Source organism: Heliangelus exortis, chromosome 23 (assembly GCF_036169615.1).
Source record: "Heliangelus exortis chromosome 23, bHelExo1.hap1, whole genome shotgun sequence".
NCBI classification, from domain to species: Eukaryota; Metazoa; Chordata; class Aves; order Apodiformes; family Trochilidae; genus Heliangelus; species Heliangelus exortis.
In genome coordinates this window covers 5185183-5203562 of record NC_092444.1, presented here as the reverse complement: position 1 = coordinate 5203562, position 18380 = coordinate 5185183, and the positions used below count along the sequence as shown (strand labels likewise).

At 45.7% G+C, this 18380-nt stretch overlaps 1 protein-coding gene across 12 annotated transcripts in view; it reads left to right on the top strand.

Annotated features, from left to right (window-relative positions):
* The window catches only part of CASZ1 (castor zinc finger 1), a 200217-nt gene extending 182221 nt beyond the window's left edge, over positions 1 to 17996 (top strand). For 10 of the 12 annotated variants that reach the window (XM_071767104.1, XM_071767105.1, XM_071767110.1 and 7 more), the window contains 7 exons: positions 623 to 958; positions 1735 to 1933; positions 2447 to 2618; positions 5306 to 5454; positions 6734 to 6968; positions 8362 to 8655; positions 12004 to 17996. In XM_071767104.1, coding sequence (XP_071623205.1) covers positions 623 to 958; positions 1735 to 1933; positions 2447 to 2618; positions 5306 to 5454; positions 6734 to 6968; positions 8362 to 8655; positions 12004 to 13247 — 2629 coding nt within the window. In that variant the 3' untranslated portion in view covers positions 13248 to 17996. The remainder of the gene's footprint in view (positions 1 to 622; positions 959 to 1734; positions 1934 to 2446; positions 2619 to 5305; positions 5455 to 6733; positions 6969 to 8361; positions 8656 to 12003) is intronic. The other 2 variants (XM_071767114.1, XM_071767113.1) reach the window with 1 other exon arrangement.
* The last annotated feature ends 384 nt before the right edge of the window (positions 17997 to 18380 follow it).

Sequence of the window (18380 nt, the reverse complement as noted above, 5' to 3'; positions counted from 1 at the left end):
CTCAGAACTCTGACTGATTCTTGGCTGAAGAATGAATTAAAGCTGCCCTTCCACTGTTGAAGGGAGGAGAGTGGCAAAGGAAAGGTGGGCTGCTGGAAATTTTTCCTGTTGAATATTTCTGTAGAGTGTAACCTGCTGTTCAGAACCACACCAAGTTCCTTTTAAAGACAATGGAGTATTGAGTAAGGTCTGCAGCAGATTCTGATTCTGAAGGAGTTTAAAGGGAAGGAGATGTTGAAAATTTTAAGACAGAAAGATCTCTTAGCAGAGATGGTCTCTGACACTGGATGGGTCCCTGTGGTTCACTGCTACAAAGTCCTGGCTTGTTACAGCAGCAACAGGGAGCTGCCCTCATGGGCAGAACTTACTGACTGCAGCAATTCTTGCATCCCTCTGATTTCAACATGTTACTGCACCTTTCTGTCTCCACCCCTCTTCACTAATTCCCTTCTCTTCACAGTCAGACTAGGAGGCCTCTAAATCATCCCACAATGTTTGCAGAGCCCCTTTAGGATGTAACCTCAGTTAATTTGTTTGCAGACCCCTGCCACATTCCTGTTGCTATATCAAGTTATGTGTGATGGTCAGAAACATGTGTCTGAATTCCTCTGTCCTTTTCCAGTTTTCACTTCCGAACCGAGGGTGGAACTGTGAAAAGCAACTCTGAGTCTCCCTTCTCATCTGCAACTGAGAATAAGGCTTCACTGGCCCCTTCATCACCATCTGCTACTTCTGCCACCATGGCAAGTGCTCCTGCCCTCGACGGGCCCACTCCAAGCCTAGCTACTGTCCCCTCTGCCCCCACACTGCTGGCTTGGAAGCAGCTGGCTTCAACCATACCCCAGATGCCTCAGATCCCAGCATCAGTGCCTAACCTGGCAACTTCCCCCTTGGCAACGACTTCCCTGGAGAATGCCAAGCCTCAGGTCAAACCCGGATTTCTCCAGTTCCAGGAGAAGTAAGTTGTAGCTTCTATAAGGCTAAAAAATACCTTCAGTTACCCTAGGAAAAAACCCAGGATTATTAAATAGATCTGGGAGCACTTTTAGGTATGAAATAAACTTGCTGACGTATCACTTAAGCCCCTTTTACATCTCATCAGAGGTGTGCAGAAAAACATGCAACTTTGCAGTATTTTTGGCACTGAAAGGCTACAAAAGGAAGCATGGTATGTTTAAAGCTTCAGTGTGACACCTGACTAGCTCACCTCCAGATGCTGCAAGTCTGAGACTTACTGTGAGTTTCTGTAGTTGAGCAAAAATCAGTGGGAGGGTAAGGAACCAAAACCATTCATCTGATTAAATAGGACACTGCTGGTTTTGTCTGACCAGGGGAAGCCCTGGCATCTTGTAGTGTGCCTGTCCAAGAAGTGCATTTCAGTTACACAGAGTTGAGGTGGGAGAAACCATCTGAACCCACTGAGTTAAGCACAGGGAGTAACAGCACCAATCCAGATCTTTTGAGAGTGCTTAAATTGGAAGTGTGGCCCTCAAAGACTACAGAACCCACCATGCATTGCTGTATTTTAATCATCTTAATCAAGAAAGTGCCCTAGGTTGGTGGCATTGCAGTCGTGTTGCCAGCATCAATTTTGCTGAAGAGGGAGGTGGCTCTGGGAACTCTGTAGGCAGTTTGGAGCAGAGGCTTCAGCTGGGCTCCCCTTGAATTAAATTTTGGCAAAGAAACAAACGTGAAATGAGCAAAAGTGACGACTGGGTTTTGGATTCCTTCCAGTGATCCCTGCCTGGCGACGGACTGCAAGTACGCCAACAAATTCCACTTCCACTGTCTCTTTGGGAACTGCAAGTATGTGTGCAAAACCTCTGGCAAAGCAGAATCCCATTGCCTGGACCACATCAACCCCAACAATAATTTGGTGAATGTGCGAGACCAGTTTGCTTACTACTCACTGCAGTGTCTCTGTCCAAACCAGGTAAGAGCAATTCCAGTGTTCTAGCCAGAGTGTGTGTGTGTGTGTGTGGGAGTAGAAGGATGGGGCAGAGCAAGCAGTGAGGCTGAGTAAAACTACAGAACCATGGAAGGGTCTTAATTACGTGGCCCAACAAATTGGTTCCCATCAACCTGAAAATTGCATGGCTTTTATGTTTCTTTGATTTGGGTGAAGTGGACGAGGCAGCTAGAATGATCTAAGGGACACAAGATGAAATAAAACAAAAAACTATGATGAATACCAGGGAAAGCCAGGAATTAGGTTTGGGATTTTTCAACACAGAATAGCACAATGCAGAATACATGACAGCAATACAAAATACATCACAGGGAACAAGTTTGCTTTGCAGCTTGTGGAAGATAAAGTGGATGTGACTGAGAGTATCAGCTCAGCCCTCCCTCTCGTGCCTCAGAGGAACAGCATTAGGAGCAGGCAGATGAGGATGCAGTTGGTTTGGATGTGCTGAAAGCTGCCTGCCTGTTTGCTCCTCTCTAGCACTGTGAATTCCGGATGCGAGGGCATTACCACTGTCTGCGTCCTGGCTGCTACTTTGTGACTAACATCACCACCAAGCTGCCCTGGCACGTGAAGAAGCATGAGAAGGCAGAGAGAAGGGCAGCCAATGGCTTCAAGTATTTTACCAAACGAGAAGAATGTGGCAGACTGGGTGAGTTTTCTTCTCTTTCCCCCATTGCCTTTCACCTGTGGTCTGTCCCATGTCCAGGATGGATGAGAATGCCAGGGCCTATAGGCTGTGAGGTGTGCCTAAGATGGATCTGCTTATTAAGTCACTAAAGAAGAAATAAAAGAAAACAGAAAGCAGTTTCTGATCTGCCCAAGTTAAAGCCTGTTTTCCTAAATAGACCCAAGTTAAATGGATAGAAACTGTAACAGAGAGGATTTTGTATAAATATATTTATATATGGAGATACATGTTGCTCTTTGATTTCCCATTTTATCATTTTATCTATTTGTCAAGGCCTTTGTTTCTTTGTTTGTTTGCTTATGTCTTGTAGTTTTGGGCCCACTGCTTGTATTGGGTTGTGTTTAGGGCTGCTCTTAGGAGTAAAGCAAATGGGGAAATGCCTGTTCTGATGAGTGCCTTGTGTGAAAGTCTTCCTGCACCAAGGAAGCTGCTGCTTTGCCTGCTTCAAGGCAGCTTCAAATCAAACCTTTTTTTTTAATAAGCACATTGAAAGCCAAAGGGCAAATAACTGGAGCTAAAAGTATGTAGAAGAGCATTAACTAAATGACTCCCTTCTTCTCTGAAACCATTCTTCACAGCCACTTGTGAACAGGAGAGGACACAGCTCAGTGTCTGTGCCAGCCTCCCACCAGAGCAGGGCTGAAGGAAACACCCAGGATGTGGCACAGCCACAGACTCTGGCTTTGCCCACTTGCCAAAACTATTAGCAGCTCCTGAGTAGTTAGCACAGCCAAGTGCCTCTAGTGTAAAGCTGGTAAAACAACTGTAACAGAAAGTAGAGTGCATACCCAGGGAGGTATCTAGAGCTGAAATCCAGGGCTCTGAAGGAGGGGGAATCCCTAAAGACAACTCCAGCAGAGCTCTATCCTGCACTGCTTGGGATTCTTTTAACCCCTCTGGTTCTGTTTTGGCTTGACAGTATCACAGACTTAAGTCTTCCCTGTCAATCCTTGGAACAAAGGCTGAAACAGAACTGGGTTCTCAGTAACACTTCTCATTGCTGCTCTCTCACATTGGAGGGAAACGGCCCCAATAACCAGAACCAAACTTTTCAGTTTTGAGTACATGGAGCATTTATACCAAGAGGCAACATGGTAGCTTGTTTGTGGTAACCAGAGTAATGAGTGTCAACACACCACAGCCAGTACTTACCTTGGTCTCATTTACACATGTCAGTAGATTCAGCAGTTGCTGTTATTTACTCAACTTGAGGTGTTTCAGGTGATAGCAGGGGCCAGACAAAGCAGGACAGTGATATATGACACTCAGCCTACACGGATGCCCTAGCAACAGGCGAGCCTTCACCTGCCCTTTGCTGATACCATTTCAGTCCTGCCAGCACTGTTTGTTCTCCATCCCAGAGAAGAGCACAACGTGCTGGGGAGGGCAGATGAGGTGGGGCTGTGGGGGAGTGCAATGCCTAAACAAACATAAACTTGGCATCCACATAAAACGCTATCTGAGAGCTAAAGATGGGCTGGGTGATCCAGGAGCTGTTTGGCATCTGCAGGCTGTGCATGTGTCAGCAGTGTTTATTTTTGGGAGTGATGGGGTACATGGATCCAGCAGTATGTACATATGCCTATAGGTTGAGCTTGCTGTGCAATCATCACAGATCTAGCCAGCACTCTGCATTTGCCTCTGTAGGTGCAGGCACGTGGTGGGATGGTGTAGCAGGATGTGTTTGTATAGGTGTTTATGGTTATACTGACAAGTAGATACATGTCTGCTTCTCTGTACAGCTCCCTGCTTTGGAAGTTGCTTTTGTGTGTATATAGCAGGTGCAGAAAGCACTGGCCTGCTTTAAGGGCTGGGAATGTTTCTGAACAAACAGACCCAAGACATATTTTTTTTTTTATATGTATGCTTGTGCATTTTTACATGCATGTATGAGTGGGGAGAGTAAGAGGGATGAAAAGTACATCTGTGTGTTAGTAAAGGTGTAGATGGACAGAAGAGTAATACAGAGCCTGTCTGTACCTCTGTATGGGCAAGGGATGATGGAGAACAGACAAAACCTGATTATAGATACAGTTGTGTTTTAAGTGCAACAAGCATTATTTATCACCTATGGAATGTAGCTGCTCAGGATTGTCTGTTGAGGCCATACACAAACTCCCAGCATGCATGGCACTGTCCACAAGGAACAAAATGTGTCAATGCTGCATGCCAGAACCCATATAAATCTCTTGTTGTGTAGTAGCTGCCCCTGTTACACAACAAATTTGGAGTGGCAGTAAACACTCAATTTTATCTGGGCTGATTTCTGGGTGAGCTGAGAGCATACACTGACCTGAGCCAGGGCATGAAGAGACTGCTTTTCTGAGAGCACAGTTAAAGGAAAAAAGAGAAAAAAAAGTTTTCTTTTCTAATCTGAGTATTTTAACTTGTGATTTCTATGATGCAGCTAAATGTCTTGGGTTTGCTTCTCTTTGTAAAGAAAAATTGCCAGCTAAGACTGGAGAGCATTAGGCACTGCTAAATGTGATGGGAATGTCCCTTTCTTTAGAAGAAAATGAAGAGGAATGGGAGCCTTGTTTGGTCTCCAGATGATCTTCCCTACAGTCTCTTTCCCACTCAGTGCCTTTCATGTACCACATGGACATGAAAAGATGTACAAAAAACATGTGATGGTTTTTTGTCTGTAGGTTGCAAGTACAACCAGGTGAACAGCCACTTCCACTGCATTCGTGAGGGCTGCCAGTTCTCCTTCCTGCTCAAGCACCAAATGACATCCCATGCCAGAAAGCACATGAGAAGGATGCTGGGGAAGAACTTTGACCGTGTTCCTACTCAGGTGACTTCAATGGTTATTTCAGTTTGAGCTCCACAGACAGTGTTGGTCCCCTGGGCTGCTTGCTGCAGACTTGCTGCAGTCCCAAGACACATCACAGCCAAATTCTTAAGGGTTTGTGTCTGCCTGGGGAAGGATGCAGCTGTGCTGAGTTCATCTGAGCTTTACCTGGTTAAAATTCTGCAAGAAGGAAAGATGATGAAGCATAGATATCAAAGCATTACTGAGGGCAAACAGCTTTTCCCTGTGAATTACAGAGGAAAAAAAATCGACAAGGATAACACTAACTTGCACTCCCTCCTTGCTCTCTCAATATACACCAATTGGCTTATTAAAATTAAAGTGCTTAGGATGTGGAAGGGTTGAATGTGCTGGTTAAAGCAAACATTTCCTGTTGCACATGAGGAATTATACCCTGCTTCCATCTACAGTGGGAGAAATACCAGTCTTGAAATTTCTCTTCTCTTATTGATTTGGAGTTAGTTTGTCCTCTCTCAGGAAGTAGCAGAATGATGCAGTTACTTCTTTTCTAGCACATAACAGAGCAATTGGCAGGTGAGGTTTGTCTGTTTCATGAATAAATTGAAGAGTTTCAACTGTAGCACTGAGGTGAAGCTCAGAATGGCAGCAGTCCTGCAACCTCCTGCTTGTTTTTATTCCTTGGTTGCTTTAACTCCCACTGAGTTGGGAGATGAAACAACCTGGCTTTAAATGCCTGCAGCTGATGGGACCTTAAGGACATTTTCTGGTGCTCAGTAGACACAGTGCCATGTCTGGACAAACACTGCTCTGGGCAGCTACCTGTATAAACTCTGCCAGGCCACAACAGAGCATCCACACGGCAGCAGTGGGGTCAGTCTGTGTTCCCCTGCTGCAGTGTCTCAGCAGGCAGGAGGACAGTCATGGCAGCAGTTGTATTTCCAGTCTCCAAACTGGACCCACAGGACCCACACAGTAAGGCAGTAATGCCAAGATTAACACCTCCTCTTTTTGAATGCATCAGAATCCACACACCAGGATGCTGGTGCCAAGATTAACACTCCCAGCCTCTGAGCCCATCACAATCCATGTCCCGGGATACAAGTGCCAAGTTCAGTGCTCTGAGCTCCCAGGGAGGGCAGATTCCTGCTCCTTGCCATGGTGCCACAAGTTCCACTCGTGAGCATGTTCCAGATTATCCCTCGTGAACTGTGACAGAGAGCAATGAACGTGCAGACAGATGGTTTGGGTCCTGGCATTTTGCTTTTGGTGTGAAAGTCCCTGTTCTGTTTTCTTGCTGCAGGTTATTGGCCACACTCCAAGAAATGAAAACCTCCCCCAGGTTGGCAGCATGGCTCCCAGCCCAGCCTCATCAGGAACCCCAGCTTCCTTTCAGGGACCCCCGAGCATGATGGACACTGAAACAGATGAGTACATGGACTACACTGGCTGTAGCCCTGGGGGTATCTCCTCTGAATCTTCCAACATGGATCGCAGCTGCTCCAGCACCCCAGTGGGCAATGAGAGTACATCAGCAGGTAAGAGAGAAGGGGGTGAAATGGATCATCAGATGCCTGCTCACTTGGGAGATAACCTCATGAAGACAGGGCAGCTGCACCTTAAAATATAAACTGTACCAGCTTCTCAGTAGTGTCTCTTACTAACCCAGCTTCCTCCATCATTTGTGAGCAGAGATTCACCAAAATGTGCACCTCAGGCATCCATGAACCAACAGCATATCTTTTTTCCTCTCTTGAAAAGAGGTTTTTATCCCATGTCTAGAAGCTGGATCTATTTTAATAACAAATTAAAAAAAAAACCCAATCAAAAAACCAAAACAAAATATCCACATTGTGGGCCTTGCCATTTCCCCTGATAGCTTTTTGTATTTACTTGTGCAGCATCTGAAGTCAGGCACTTTCCTATCCTGCTGAGGTAAAGACTGTACAATAGCAGATACTCTATACACAGGGGGGATAACCTACCACATCTTCAGAAATCAGCATATGAAAGCAGCTCAGTTGAGCTTCCTTCCTCGTGAAAAAAACTCTTGATCCACTTTGTGCAGTGGCTGCACTGAGAAAACCCCCATTATCCCCTCTTTTTTGGAAGTTTTTGCAATTGTTCCCTGTTTGTGGGTAACGTGTAGCCATCTCCCACTGCCCTGGATTACAGGGTTATCTTTTCAGTAGTCACATATCTTGACGAATTCTTTTATCATCTAGTGGTGATCCAGGGGTCTCTTAGCTGTCAGGGGTAAGTGTTACATTCCAGCTTGGCTGCCTCACTGAGTTTGCTTTAATTTCCTACACATTTTCATGCTTTTCTTTCCCACACCAGTCAGATGCAGGCTCTGTGCAGATGTCAGATGCACCACAATTGTGTGAACATTGCTGGGCCATGACAGTGGTTGCCCCATGACACAAAAGGTCCTCCAGACAGCTCTGGTGGGACAGTGGTTCCTGGCACTCTCTCCATTGTCCATTCTGTGTCTGGCCCAAGTCACAATTCCTGGGAAATGCCCCCAGTGCTATCCAGGGAGTGAGCACCTCCACCTGCCCAAAGTGTAAGACCTGCAACTATTAGCTGGGACAAGCTGGCACCACAGAGATGAGCAAGGACCAGATAAGGAGGAATTTCTGTGTGAAAGCCTGTGGCTCTTCCCCCATTGCCTTTTGCAGACACAACTGTCCTCTTCCTGATGCTGTCAGTTCCTTGCCTTCTGTTTCTTCTGTTACAGTTCTGTTTCATACATTTATGAATGTATTTTTCCATTTTCATCATATTGCTTCTGCTCCTGGGTTCTCATTTCAGTTCTTTTGTTTTTTGTTTCTGTTTTTTCTTTTGTTTTGTTATTTTGGTTTTTTTCCTTTTTTTTCTGCTTTTTTTTTTTTTTTTTTTTTTTTCTTTTTTTCTCTCCACATTCTCCAGGCTGCCTGGTTCCTTCTACTGCCACTGCTGCTGCCGATGATGCAACCCACAATGCACCACAACCTCAACCACCATCTCTGCCTCCATCTTTCTCCCAAGCCCTGCTTAGGTCTCCCCTTCCCACCCTCCCCTATCTCTTCTCTCCATCTTGTCTCTCATACTCTCTGCTCAGTGCCACTCTTGGATCCAGCAGAGGCATTGTCATGCCTGCCGCCAGCACCACTGGGTTTTCGCCCATCATTGCCACTCCAACTCCAGTAAAAAGTGACGTTCCCTTAGTTCAGGATGCAGCAGGTAACACTTCTTTGCTTTCTTCTTAGTGTGCCCATCTCCTTCCCCACTCACCCTGCTCACAGTTTTTTTCTTTGCACCTTTGGAGCAGTAAAACAGCAAACGTTGCCCTCTCTCTCAGGGGCCTGTCCAGGCCTTTTCCTGTTGTCTGCTGACACAGTAACCACAGCTGATAGGGGTAACCAAAACCACAGCAAATCAGGGGGAGATATTTGGCTACCTGAGAGCAATACCCACAAAATCCAAACAGTGAAAAAAATATCTAACCAAATCCATAGTTTAAAAACACTTTCAGCCTCTTAATAGCAGCCGCATGGCCACAAAGCAAAGGTTGGCTCATGTAGCATTTGGATTTGGGATTTGGAATTCTTGCTCAGATCTTCCAGGCCAGCAGCCTCGTGCCCACCATAGTCTGGCTGCACACATCTCAGCAGGTAAATGGCTGACAAGGTACCCAGGTCCCATGTTTTTGTAGCTCTTGTAAGCTTCACTGCTTCCTGTTCATAGACAAAGTCTTAAAATTCAGGGCTGCTTTTCCCAGCACAAGTAGGAGAGTGAAGTACAGTCACTGTCACTAGGATGACATCATCAGCCAGCTAAGGCTGTTTCTCACACTCACTGTTATTTACATCTGCTCTTAACAGCTGCAGAAAATACATCTACATTTTTAGTTTTAAGCTGCCATGTTTCCCATGTGTGACAAAGATCAGAGATGTCTCGGGCTGGGGATTCTCATTCCAGCTGGGAATGTTTTTCAGGGTGTGTCTCAGTTTTGGCTTCTTTTCCCAACTCCCAGCTCTTTTCTAGTTAATTAAGAGCATATTTGTGCTTAAAGTTCACACTTAAGAGGATTTGGGCAGCCTACAAATATCTCAGTCATTCTTGCTACCAGTTTTATTAATAGACAAACCCAAGCTAAATGGTTGGAGTATGGCTGGAGGACCAACTCCTCTTGGAATTTCACAGGTTTTTCTCATGGGACTTGGCAGGAGAAGAATCCTTGCCCTGTCTGGAGGAGTGTGTTCCAATGAGCAAAATACATAAGAAACTATGTTTTTGTGCCTCTTTTTTGGGCTTGTTTTTTTTTTTTTAACTGACTTGCATGCAGCCTGAAACATCTTACCTTTGTGCTGTGCTTTCCTCTAATTCTGTATTTAAAATTTTTTTTTCTTTTTATCCTTGTATAGTTTTGTGACTGGTTATGTTAGTAGTAGTGGAAAAGACAAGCTCGTGGCACACACTCAGCATGGAGATTTTCTTGGGATTAAATCTGTTGAAGTTGTGATCCTCAACAGGGGGGAAGGGACTGAACACTGTCCAGTGGCTCACAGAGTGTACCTGAGGTTACCATCTCTCTTTCATACCCTTGCTCTAAAACTTTGCCTGGAATATGAAACAAAATTGGTGTAACTGAAGTTTTGACAAACTAAAGATGAGTTGTTGTAAAAAGCTAGGCAGATACACTGAGATTAAAAACAGGTAAAATTTAAATTCTACTGATTTCCCACATTTCCCATCCAGAGTCTTTCTCCTAAGATGCTTCTCCCATATTCCTGTCTGGAGGCAGACAAGATGAGCATTCATACAAAGGCCAAAAGTCTTGATGATAATTTTTTTTAAAGGGAAGGAGTACTGGGTTATCTGGATAGCAGTGATTTGTGCAGAGAGTGATGCATTTACACTACTTGCCTGGAACTGGAGAACCACATTTTACAATACCAGATGTTTGGGGGTGGGAAGCAGAGAGCAATTGGTCACAGATTCTACAGCTAAGAGCTTGCTAATTTAAAATCTTCACTGACAGAAAGTTATTCTTTCACTGGTAGCTGGTTAAATTAGCCTTAACATGCATTTTCCACCAGCTACACATCACCAAGATGGTCTCACCATGGGTGCCTCAAGCTGATGGCCCTGTTTGCAGTCTGAGCAAAAAAGTGCCATGTAACAAACGGGTGTGGAAAAATCTTTTGTTCTTGGTTTATCCTGCAATCTGTGTAGCTCAGGCAGGAGACCTGGTGGCTGCTACCATTTCCATGGACCTTTCAGTACAGTTCCAGCTCAACTGGCTTCCTTCAGTGATTGCCACCTTCTCTCCAAGGGCTGTCATTTGCAGGGACAGATCTGGCATAACTAGCAGTTGTCACTTTAATACCTGCTTATCAGCCAGAAAAATAAATAATTCTACAACAGTCAAAGAGATGACTGTTTCTTCAGTCTCCTAGACAGGGATGCAAGCTGCTCTGGATTCTCAGGCCCCAGGCACTACATGTCACAAATCGTGCCTCTTCTTAAGAGGGTGGCAGTTTCAGCATGAAGAAAGGCAAAAAAAAAGGAAAAAAAAAAAAAAAGTATGTTTTGGTTACCAACCAAAATTTCCAGTTACACTCACAGTTCTGCACCTGGTGAGAAATTCTTGCTTCCAACCTTGTCTGTGCTGCATGTTGATACTGGAGATTGTGGTTTCATTCTGGAAATGGCAAGCAGAGAAGAAAAAAAAGTTAATAGATATAATGAGGTCGAGTCCTTGATGTCAGCTTGATCCTAGGGGACGTGAGCACTAGCCAGTTATGTTGGCCCCGTGAATGAAAGTGGAAGATAGATGAGGGCTCTTTATTTACTAGGGGCATCATGTGATTTTTGAGACCCAAGGGAAAGCTGTAGAACTGGTATTTTCTCTGAGAGTCCACTGGCTAGTGATGATGAGAATTAGCTCCACTGAACATCTGTCCATCTGTCTTTCTAAGTGCACTCATCGTAATATGTAGGCTCATTACAGTGAGGGATGTTGCAGTCTCCTGGCCAAAGTCCATCCTATTTCTATAAATTCCCCCCCTTGCAGTTTTAATCACACACGGGATCTTCCTTCCCTTCCTGCCTGTCCTTGGCAGTTGCAGGAGCCTGGGCAGGGGAACAGGGTGCACACGTACCAGGTTTTAGTGTGCTTAAACTCTTCAACCACTTCAACCCCAGTCAGCTACAGCAAACCACTTCAGTCCCTGGACTGGAAGGAGCAGCTCCTCCATATTAAAGTCTGATTTGAGGAAACCAGAAGTAGAGATTACCTAAGCAGCAGGAGAATCTGTTGAGTTAGCACCAGAGAAGCAACAGGTAGTGTTTGGACAGTACCAGTTAGCAGCAAGGTGAGAGATGCTGAAAAGGGAGGAAGCCACATCCAGCAGGCACCAGCCAGCCCAGGATCCCAGAGTTTGGGCTTAGGTTCAGCTTGAGGGAAGAGCTGCTGGGTGGGAACAGCTGCAGGATGGTGTCCTGGCAAATCCAGAGCTTGCCAGGATGGTTAGATGAGGAGAGCCCTGGCTGGCAGCAACCCGGCTCTTTGCTTTGTCTCCTCAGGGAACACCATCACCATGCCAACCGCCTCGGGGGCCAAGAAGCGTTTCTGGATTATCGAGGACATGTCCCCGTTCGGCAAGCGCCGCAAGACCGCGTCCTCACGCAAGATGCTGGATGAGGGGATGATGCTGGAGGGATTCCGGCGCTACGACCTCTACGAGGACTGCAAGGACTCCAGCTGCCAGTTCTCCCTCAAGGTCACCCACTACCACTGCACGCGGGAGAACTGCGGCTACAAGTTCTGCGGCCGAACCCACATGTACAAGCACGCCCAGCATCACGACCGCGTAGACAACCTGGTGCTGGATGATTTCAAACGTTTCAAGTCCTCCCTGAGCTGCAACTTCCCCGACTGTCAGTTCTCTGGCAACAGCACACACTTCCACTGTCTGCGTTGTGGCTTCCGCTGCACTGACAGCACTAAGGTGACAGCCCACCGTAAGCACCACGGCAAGCAGGACGTCATCAGTGCTGCTGGCTTCTGCCAGTTCAGCTCAAGCGTGGACTGCGAGGTGCCTGACTGCAAGTACAAACTCAAGTGCTCCCACTTCCACTGCACCTACCCTGGCTGCAAACACACGGTGGTGGGCATGTCACAGATGGACTCGCACAAGCGCAAGCACGAGAAGCAGGAGCGAGGAGAGCTTCCTGCCATCTCTCCTGGCCCCGAGGGCCTTGCCCACTCCACTCTTGAGTATGACATCCAGAACTCTTCCATCAACCTGGACAGTTCCCTCAACCTCAGCACTGACAACAACAGCTCCCTCTTCTTCCTGCAGAACGCAGCTGGTGTGGGCCTCAATGACTCCCTGGACCTCAGCAAGAAGCAGTCAGAAGCCACTGAAGGTCCTTCCCCCAGCAGAGCCGGGACCACGCCTCAGGAGAGGGGGGCGGTGGCATCTGGCTCTGGTGATGTGGAAGATGAGGAAGATTCTTCCCAAGAGGATGAAGAGGATGATGAGGAGGAGATGAATGAAGAAGAGGAGGATGATGAAGAGGAGGACGATGATGATGACGATGAGGAGGATGATGAAGAAGAAGACTTGAACACAGATTCTGAAGAATCGCTGCCTGACCCTGAGGGCCTGGCCACTAAAGAAGATGGAGACCCAGAGGAGGCTGCTTCTTCCACAGACCATGGTGATGCTTCCAGGCCACAGGGCGAGCCAGCCCTTACTCCAGCCCCAGCTCCTGCTCCAGCTGCTGCCCCAGCCTCTACCGTTGCTCCAGCAGCTTCTCCTTAATCTTAGAGACAACAGTGGCAGTGGTTTGGTTTTGCTCTTACACAGAATTAATAAAGAGGACCCCATATGAGGCAAGAACAAAGATTGGGATGGCAAGCGAAAAACAAACTCCGTGCCACACACACACATGAGAGACAGAGAGAGAGAGAGAGAGAGAGAGAGGAAGGAAGGAACCCCATGCTCCTCAGCAGGCCCCATAAGAGAGACAGGTTGGCAGCAGGACTGGTGCTGCATCACTTCATTCTGCAGATCACAGAACATGGGGCAGGATGCAGCAAGAAATACCCTCTCCTATGGACACGAACCTTGAGGGTACCAGCTGCTTTTCCTTGCTCCCAGCATGGTGCGTGGGGCCTGTGCCCATCTGGGGACCCTTTGTTATGGGTGGGGCTCTATCCCCCCATTTTTCTTTCTGGGTTTTATTTTTCCATGTTTTCAGTTGTACGATATTAATAATAATCTCCACTTCTTGGAGGGGGGTGGGTGGGAACAAGAGGTAATGAATTTTAGAAATATATATTTGTGTGTGTGTCTCTCTCTATATATAATGTACACACACACACACATATATAAAATTCAAGGAATTGGTGTCACAAAGACAACCAGCTCAGCTTTTGCCAGTGGGAAGGGGGGGTGAGGGGTGTGTGCTCTCTCTCTCCACCCCTCCCCCCTTCTTTCTCCAGCATTAAATGAATGGCATCAGACAGCAAGGGTGGGAGTGGGTATTTATTGTCACATAAATGAGGACGCATTAATGAATGAGCAGGGGTGGGAATGGGACACTCCTCTGTTCTTCCAGATCCTTTTTACTGTTAATGATAATAATTTTGAATGCTATTTATATTGTAAAACTTTCTCAGTCTACACTTTCTCTGTAGGACACCTCTCCTCATTCCCGCCGGTCTGCCCGTAGGGATTTAGCTGAGGTAATTTGGGAAGGACACGGCGGGCAGTTAAAGGGTTTGTCACACTGGAGGAGGGGGTTAATCTCCCATCCAGTTCCATCTCATCCCAACCCCCCAGGTGCTTCCTCTCTGGTGAGGGTGAGGCGTTTTTGTGGTGCTTCAGTACTGCCATCTCAGGAGGTTGTGAGCTGACACTCTGGCCCACGGTGCAGCACAAGGAGCACCGTGCTCAGAAGAGCATCCCAGCCATTACAGCAGCCTTGAAACTACTTCTTGCTCTCAGACCCAAGCAGTTGTACAATGACAGGTATGTCCCCAGGCCCCAGGCCCCAAGCCCTTCTCCCCAGCCTTTCACTGGGGATGGGCAAGCCATGGCTTTTCTGCATGGACTGATACGGATCTCTGGTGACTTCTGGGAGAGGGTGAAGGCACCACTGAAGGGGCAGACAAACATTCAGGGTCCCATTTGTGGGATGTCCCACTCAGACTGGGGATTGGGGGGGGGGGGGGTTTCTTTTTGCTCAGCACTGTGTCAGGGAGGGGGGACAGGACTGCTCTGCAGCACCTCTGTAACTATTGGCCCAGCCATGAATCTTGCAGCTACAAAACATGAGGCTGCTACAACCTGCACAGCTCAGAGACCTCCAAGCTGGGACAGATGCCAGCTCAGACCAGGATGGAGTCCAGCTTAGAATTAAAGCATTTCTAGGTCTGTGCTGATAAATTCTGACAAGTGGGGCTAATAGCTTGGGTGCTGCATAAGGAAATGCAGCTGTAGCATGTTCAGCCCTGCCACCTCCAGAAAGGCTTTCCCCTGGTTCCAAGCTCTTCCCTGCTCTTTTTTCCTAGCACAGTTGGGGAACACACACTACAGAATATTGTCCAGGTCTCTGACTGGTGAGACAGCAGCTGTTCAACCCCCAGATCCTCACCCATGTCTAAGAGAGAGGGCTTGCCTACATGCACCTGGGCTCCAGAAGGAATATCTGTATGAATTAACTCTGATAATAGTTATTTCAGTGCCAGTTTGTAAGTATACCAGCCTAGCAAAAGGTTCCTTGTGTCTGATGTTTGTCCCTTTTTATAAAAAAAAAAACACCACACAAAAAAAAAAAAAAAAAGCTACTTATTTTTTTCTACCATCATGCAGGCACCCCCTCCACCCCCACGCACTCCATGAGCACTTCAGCTCCAAGGGATCCCCATCGTTTGTTTTCACCCTGAACAGATAAAGGCCTCAAGTTTAGATTGCTTTTTTTTTTTTCTTTTTTTTAATTATTTCCCTAAGGAACTGGTGCAGGTCAGGTCTGATTTATAAACAAGCAGCTCAGCTGTGTAAATGTGGGGACAGAATGTTCAGATAATGTTTCAAAAGGAAAGGCAAAAAAAAAAAGTTGTACAGTATTTTTCCTGTAAAGGTTATTACTATATATAGAACAAAAAAGAAACCACCAATGCCAGGGGATGAGGGGGGTCATCTGCCTTCTGGATAGCCCTTAGATATGGTTAATTGTGTGCAATTTTTTTTTTCCTTTTATTTTTTTTTTCCCCTTCAATGTAGTGTTTGTTTGCAGGGGGTGGGCAGGGGAGGGGGGGCCTTAATGCTATGGTTTGAGGCTGACTTCACACTCCTAGCACTGACCGGAGCTGCACGATTCCGAATTCTAACTTGAATTTTGTAGAGATGAAACAAATGAAAACAAAAGAAATGAAATATTGTTATTACTAGTTTGTAGTTTATTTAATTCTTTGGAGTTCTTTTCCTCTATCAGCTGTTTGTGTGGCTTTTATTTTTATAGGGTTTTATTTTTGTTTTGTTTGGTATATCCCCTGCCCTCAATTGTGTGTTTTCTAGCACAACCCAATTCTTGAAGATAATGAAGCTCAACTTCCTGGGGCAGAGTGAGGGAACGAGGCCCTGGAATTTCTAGAAATGGGATGGGGCAAAAAGATGTTACTGTAAGGACATTTGCTGTAGGTTCTACACTTGTACAGTTTTCCCATATTCAGCTACTTAGATATTATGGTGATGGGCTCCAAGAGGTATCCTTGGATGTAACAGAAGCCACATCTTGCAAAGCAGATGTGTTTATTTTGTACCACTGCAATCAACACAATGTGTATCAGCAACTTTTGTGGGAGCAGGATCGAGCCTCCTGCCTTCACTGCACCCTCCTGCACCCTGCCTGGGATGATGCTGACACTGACAGCAAGGGGGGAGCCTGGGCTTTTTACCTCTCCCCTCTCACCAGACTCCACTGACTGAATCACTGCACAACGGTGGGAGAAAGCAGGAGTGTGGGGAGAAGAGGGGTAGGGGATGGAGCAGAAGCTCTGAGCCCTGCCGTGGTTCCCTGGGAGGCAGCTGTAGGCAGGTGGGGCACCAGGAAGGGCCCCGTCTCACACGCCCTTCCGTGGGACTGAGCGTGCTGGAAGGGTCTGTGTTTATCTATGCACACCATTTTCTCCCCCCCAAGGCACCCCACTTCTCTCCCTGACATCTCAGCCTTTCTCCCAAACTTTCATCACCTCTTCTCCAGGAGCTCTCCCAGCTCACTGTGCCACAGGAGCAGGGCTCAACCCCGCCCCCGCCCGCTGGCCCCGTCCCCCCGAGCGCCTCTTCCTCGACCTTCACCAAGTCTTGTTGCTCTGAAAATCTCTTCCTATGTCTCTATCCACAACAACAACAACAACAACAACAAGTCAAGGAAGTTAAACCCTTTTTTTGTTTGTTTGTTTTTTTGGTGGTTTGGGTTTTTTTTTTTCAGTCTGCCAAGTTGAGGTTTCGTTCAGCAAAACTCTTGGGCAGAAGCTCTCTGGAGGGGCTCAAGGGCTTTTCTGAGCTGAGGCCTCAGCAGCACTGAGATCCCTGTTCCAGAGAGGGGTTTGGTTCACTTGGAGCTGTCATATCAACAGGACTGTCAATAATTGAGAGATGTGCTTAAAAAAAGACCAGAGAAAGAGAGGGAGATGGAACTAACTGTATGAGGAGGGGGAAAGAGGAGAGAGGAAATGGAACTGTTCTGTCCAAAACAAGATAAAAACCAAACAAAATAAACCTTGAGATGGACCCTCCTGATTCTGCTACCATTCACTGCTGAAGAGCAAAAAAAAAAAAAAAAAAAAATGAAATAAAACTATTGACTAGATTGTTCATTCTAGCCACAAACTCAACTGGATTAAAGTCTGTGTGGAAGGAATTTTGTAAAGAAAAAAAAAATTTTAAAAAATCTTCCAATGTAGCAAAAAAAAAAAAAAAAAAAAACTTTAAAAAAACAAAAACAAAAAAAAAAAAAGACAAAGAGGGAGGATTCTAGCCTTTTGTAATATCCATATTGCACACTAGGACTATAAGCCATTGCTAGCTCATTTTGAATTTTAAATGTGTAATTTTTTTTTGTTTTGTTGTTGTTTTGTTTTTTTTTTCTTTCCGTGGGGGAGGGGGGGAAATAAATGCTTGAACCACCAATGCTCTTTTTAATGTTTTATAAATATGTATGTGTATATATATAAATATAAAAATAATATGTATGCACATATATATGTGTGTGTGTATATATCTATATGTATATACATATATATAGATATATAGATATATATATAGGTTTTGAGACAAAAATGCAGAAAGTGAAAAAAAAACACCCTAAACAGGATGGTGTGCTCTGATTTACTTGAATCTGGTCTCTTCAGCACCTGCGTTATTAAGAACTGAATATTTTTCCACTTGAATTTAGTGCTATTAGAAATTTAATATATGTGTTTTATTTATTTGATTTTTTTTTTGCATGACTGATGCAAGGTTTGACATTTTCACTCAATAAAAACTGGAAAAAAAACCCCAAAATTTGAAGTGATCAAGTTGTCTTCTTGATTGAGGAAGTGCTTGGTTTATTTATTTATTTTTTAAGAGCTAACAAGTCTTGGAGAAGTTTGGGTTTGGTTTATTTTAAAGCTCTGTAGTCCTGGTAATGGCCCTGCACCCATTTTTACAGCCACTGTTTTAGCACTAGCCCTAAGGTGATAAGTGCAATAGAAGCAGAGTTCTCTTTATATGGACTCTGGGCTCAGGCTTTTTAAGCAGCTTTGTAGTTCTTGGATTTTTATTTGAAGTGCTCCTCAGGATGCCTGATAGCAGCAATGCTTGAATTGTTGTTAAACTGGGAGCTGGCATTAGAGCTGTGACTCCTCACTTTTTGGCTTCCATTCCTACCTTGGCCTGCAAACTCAA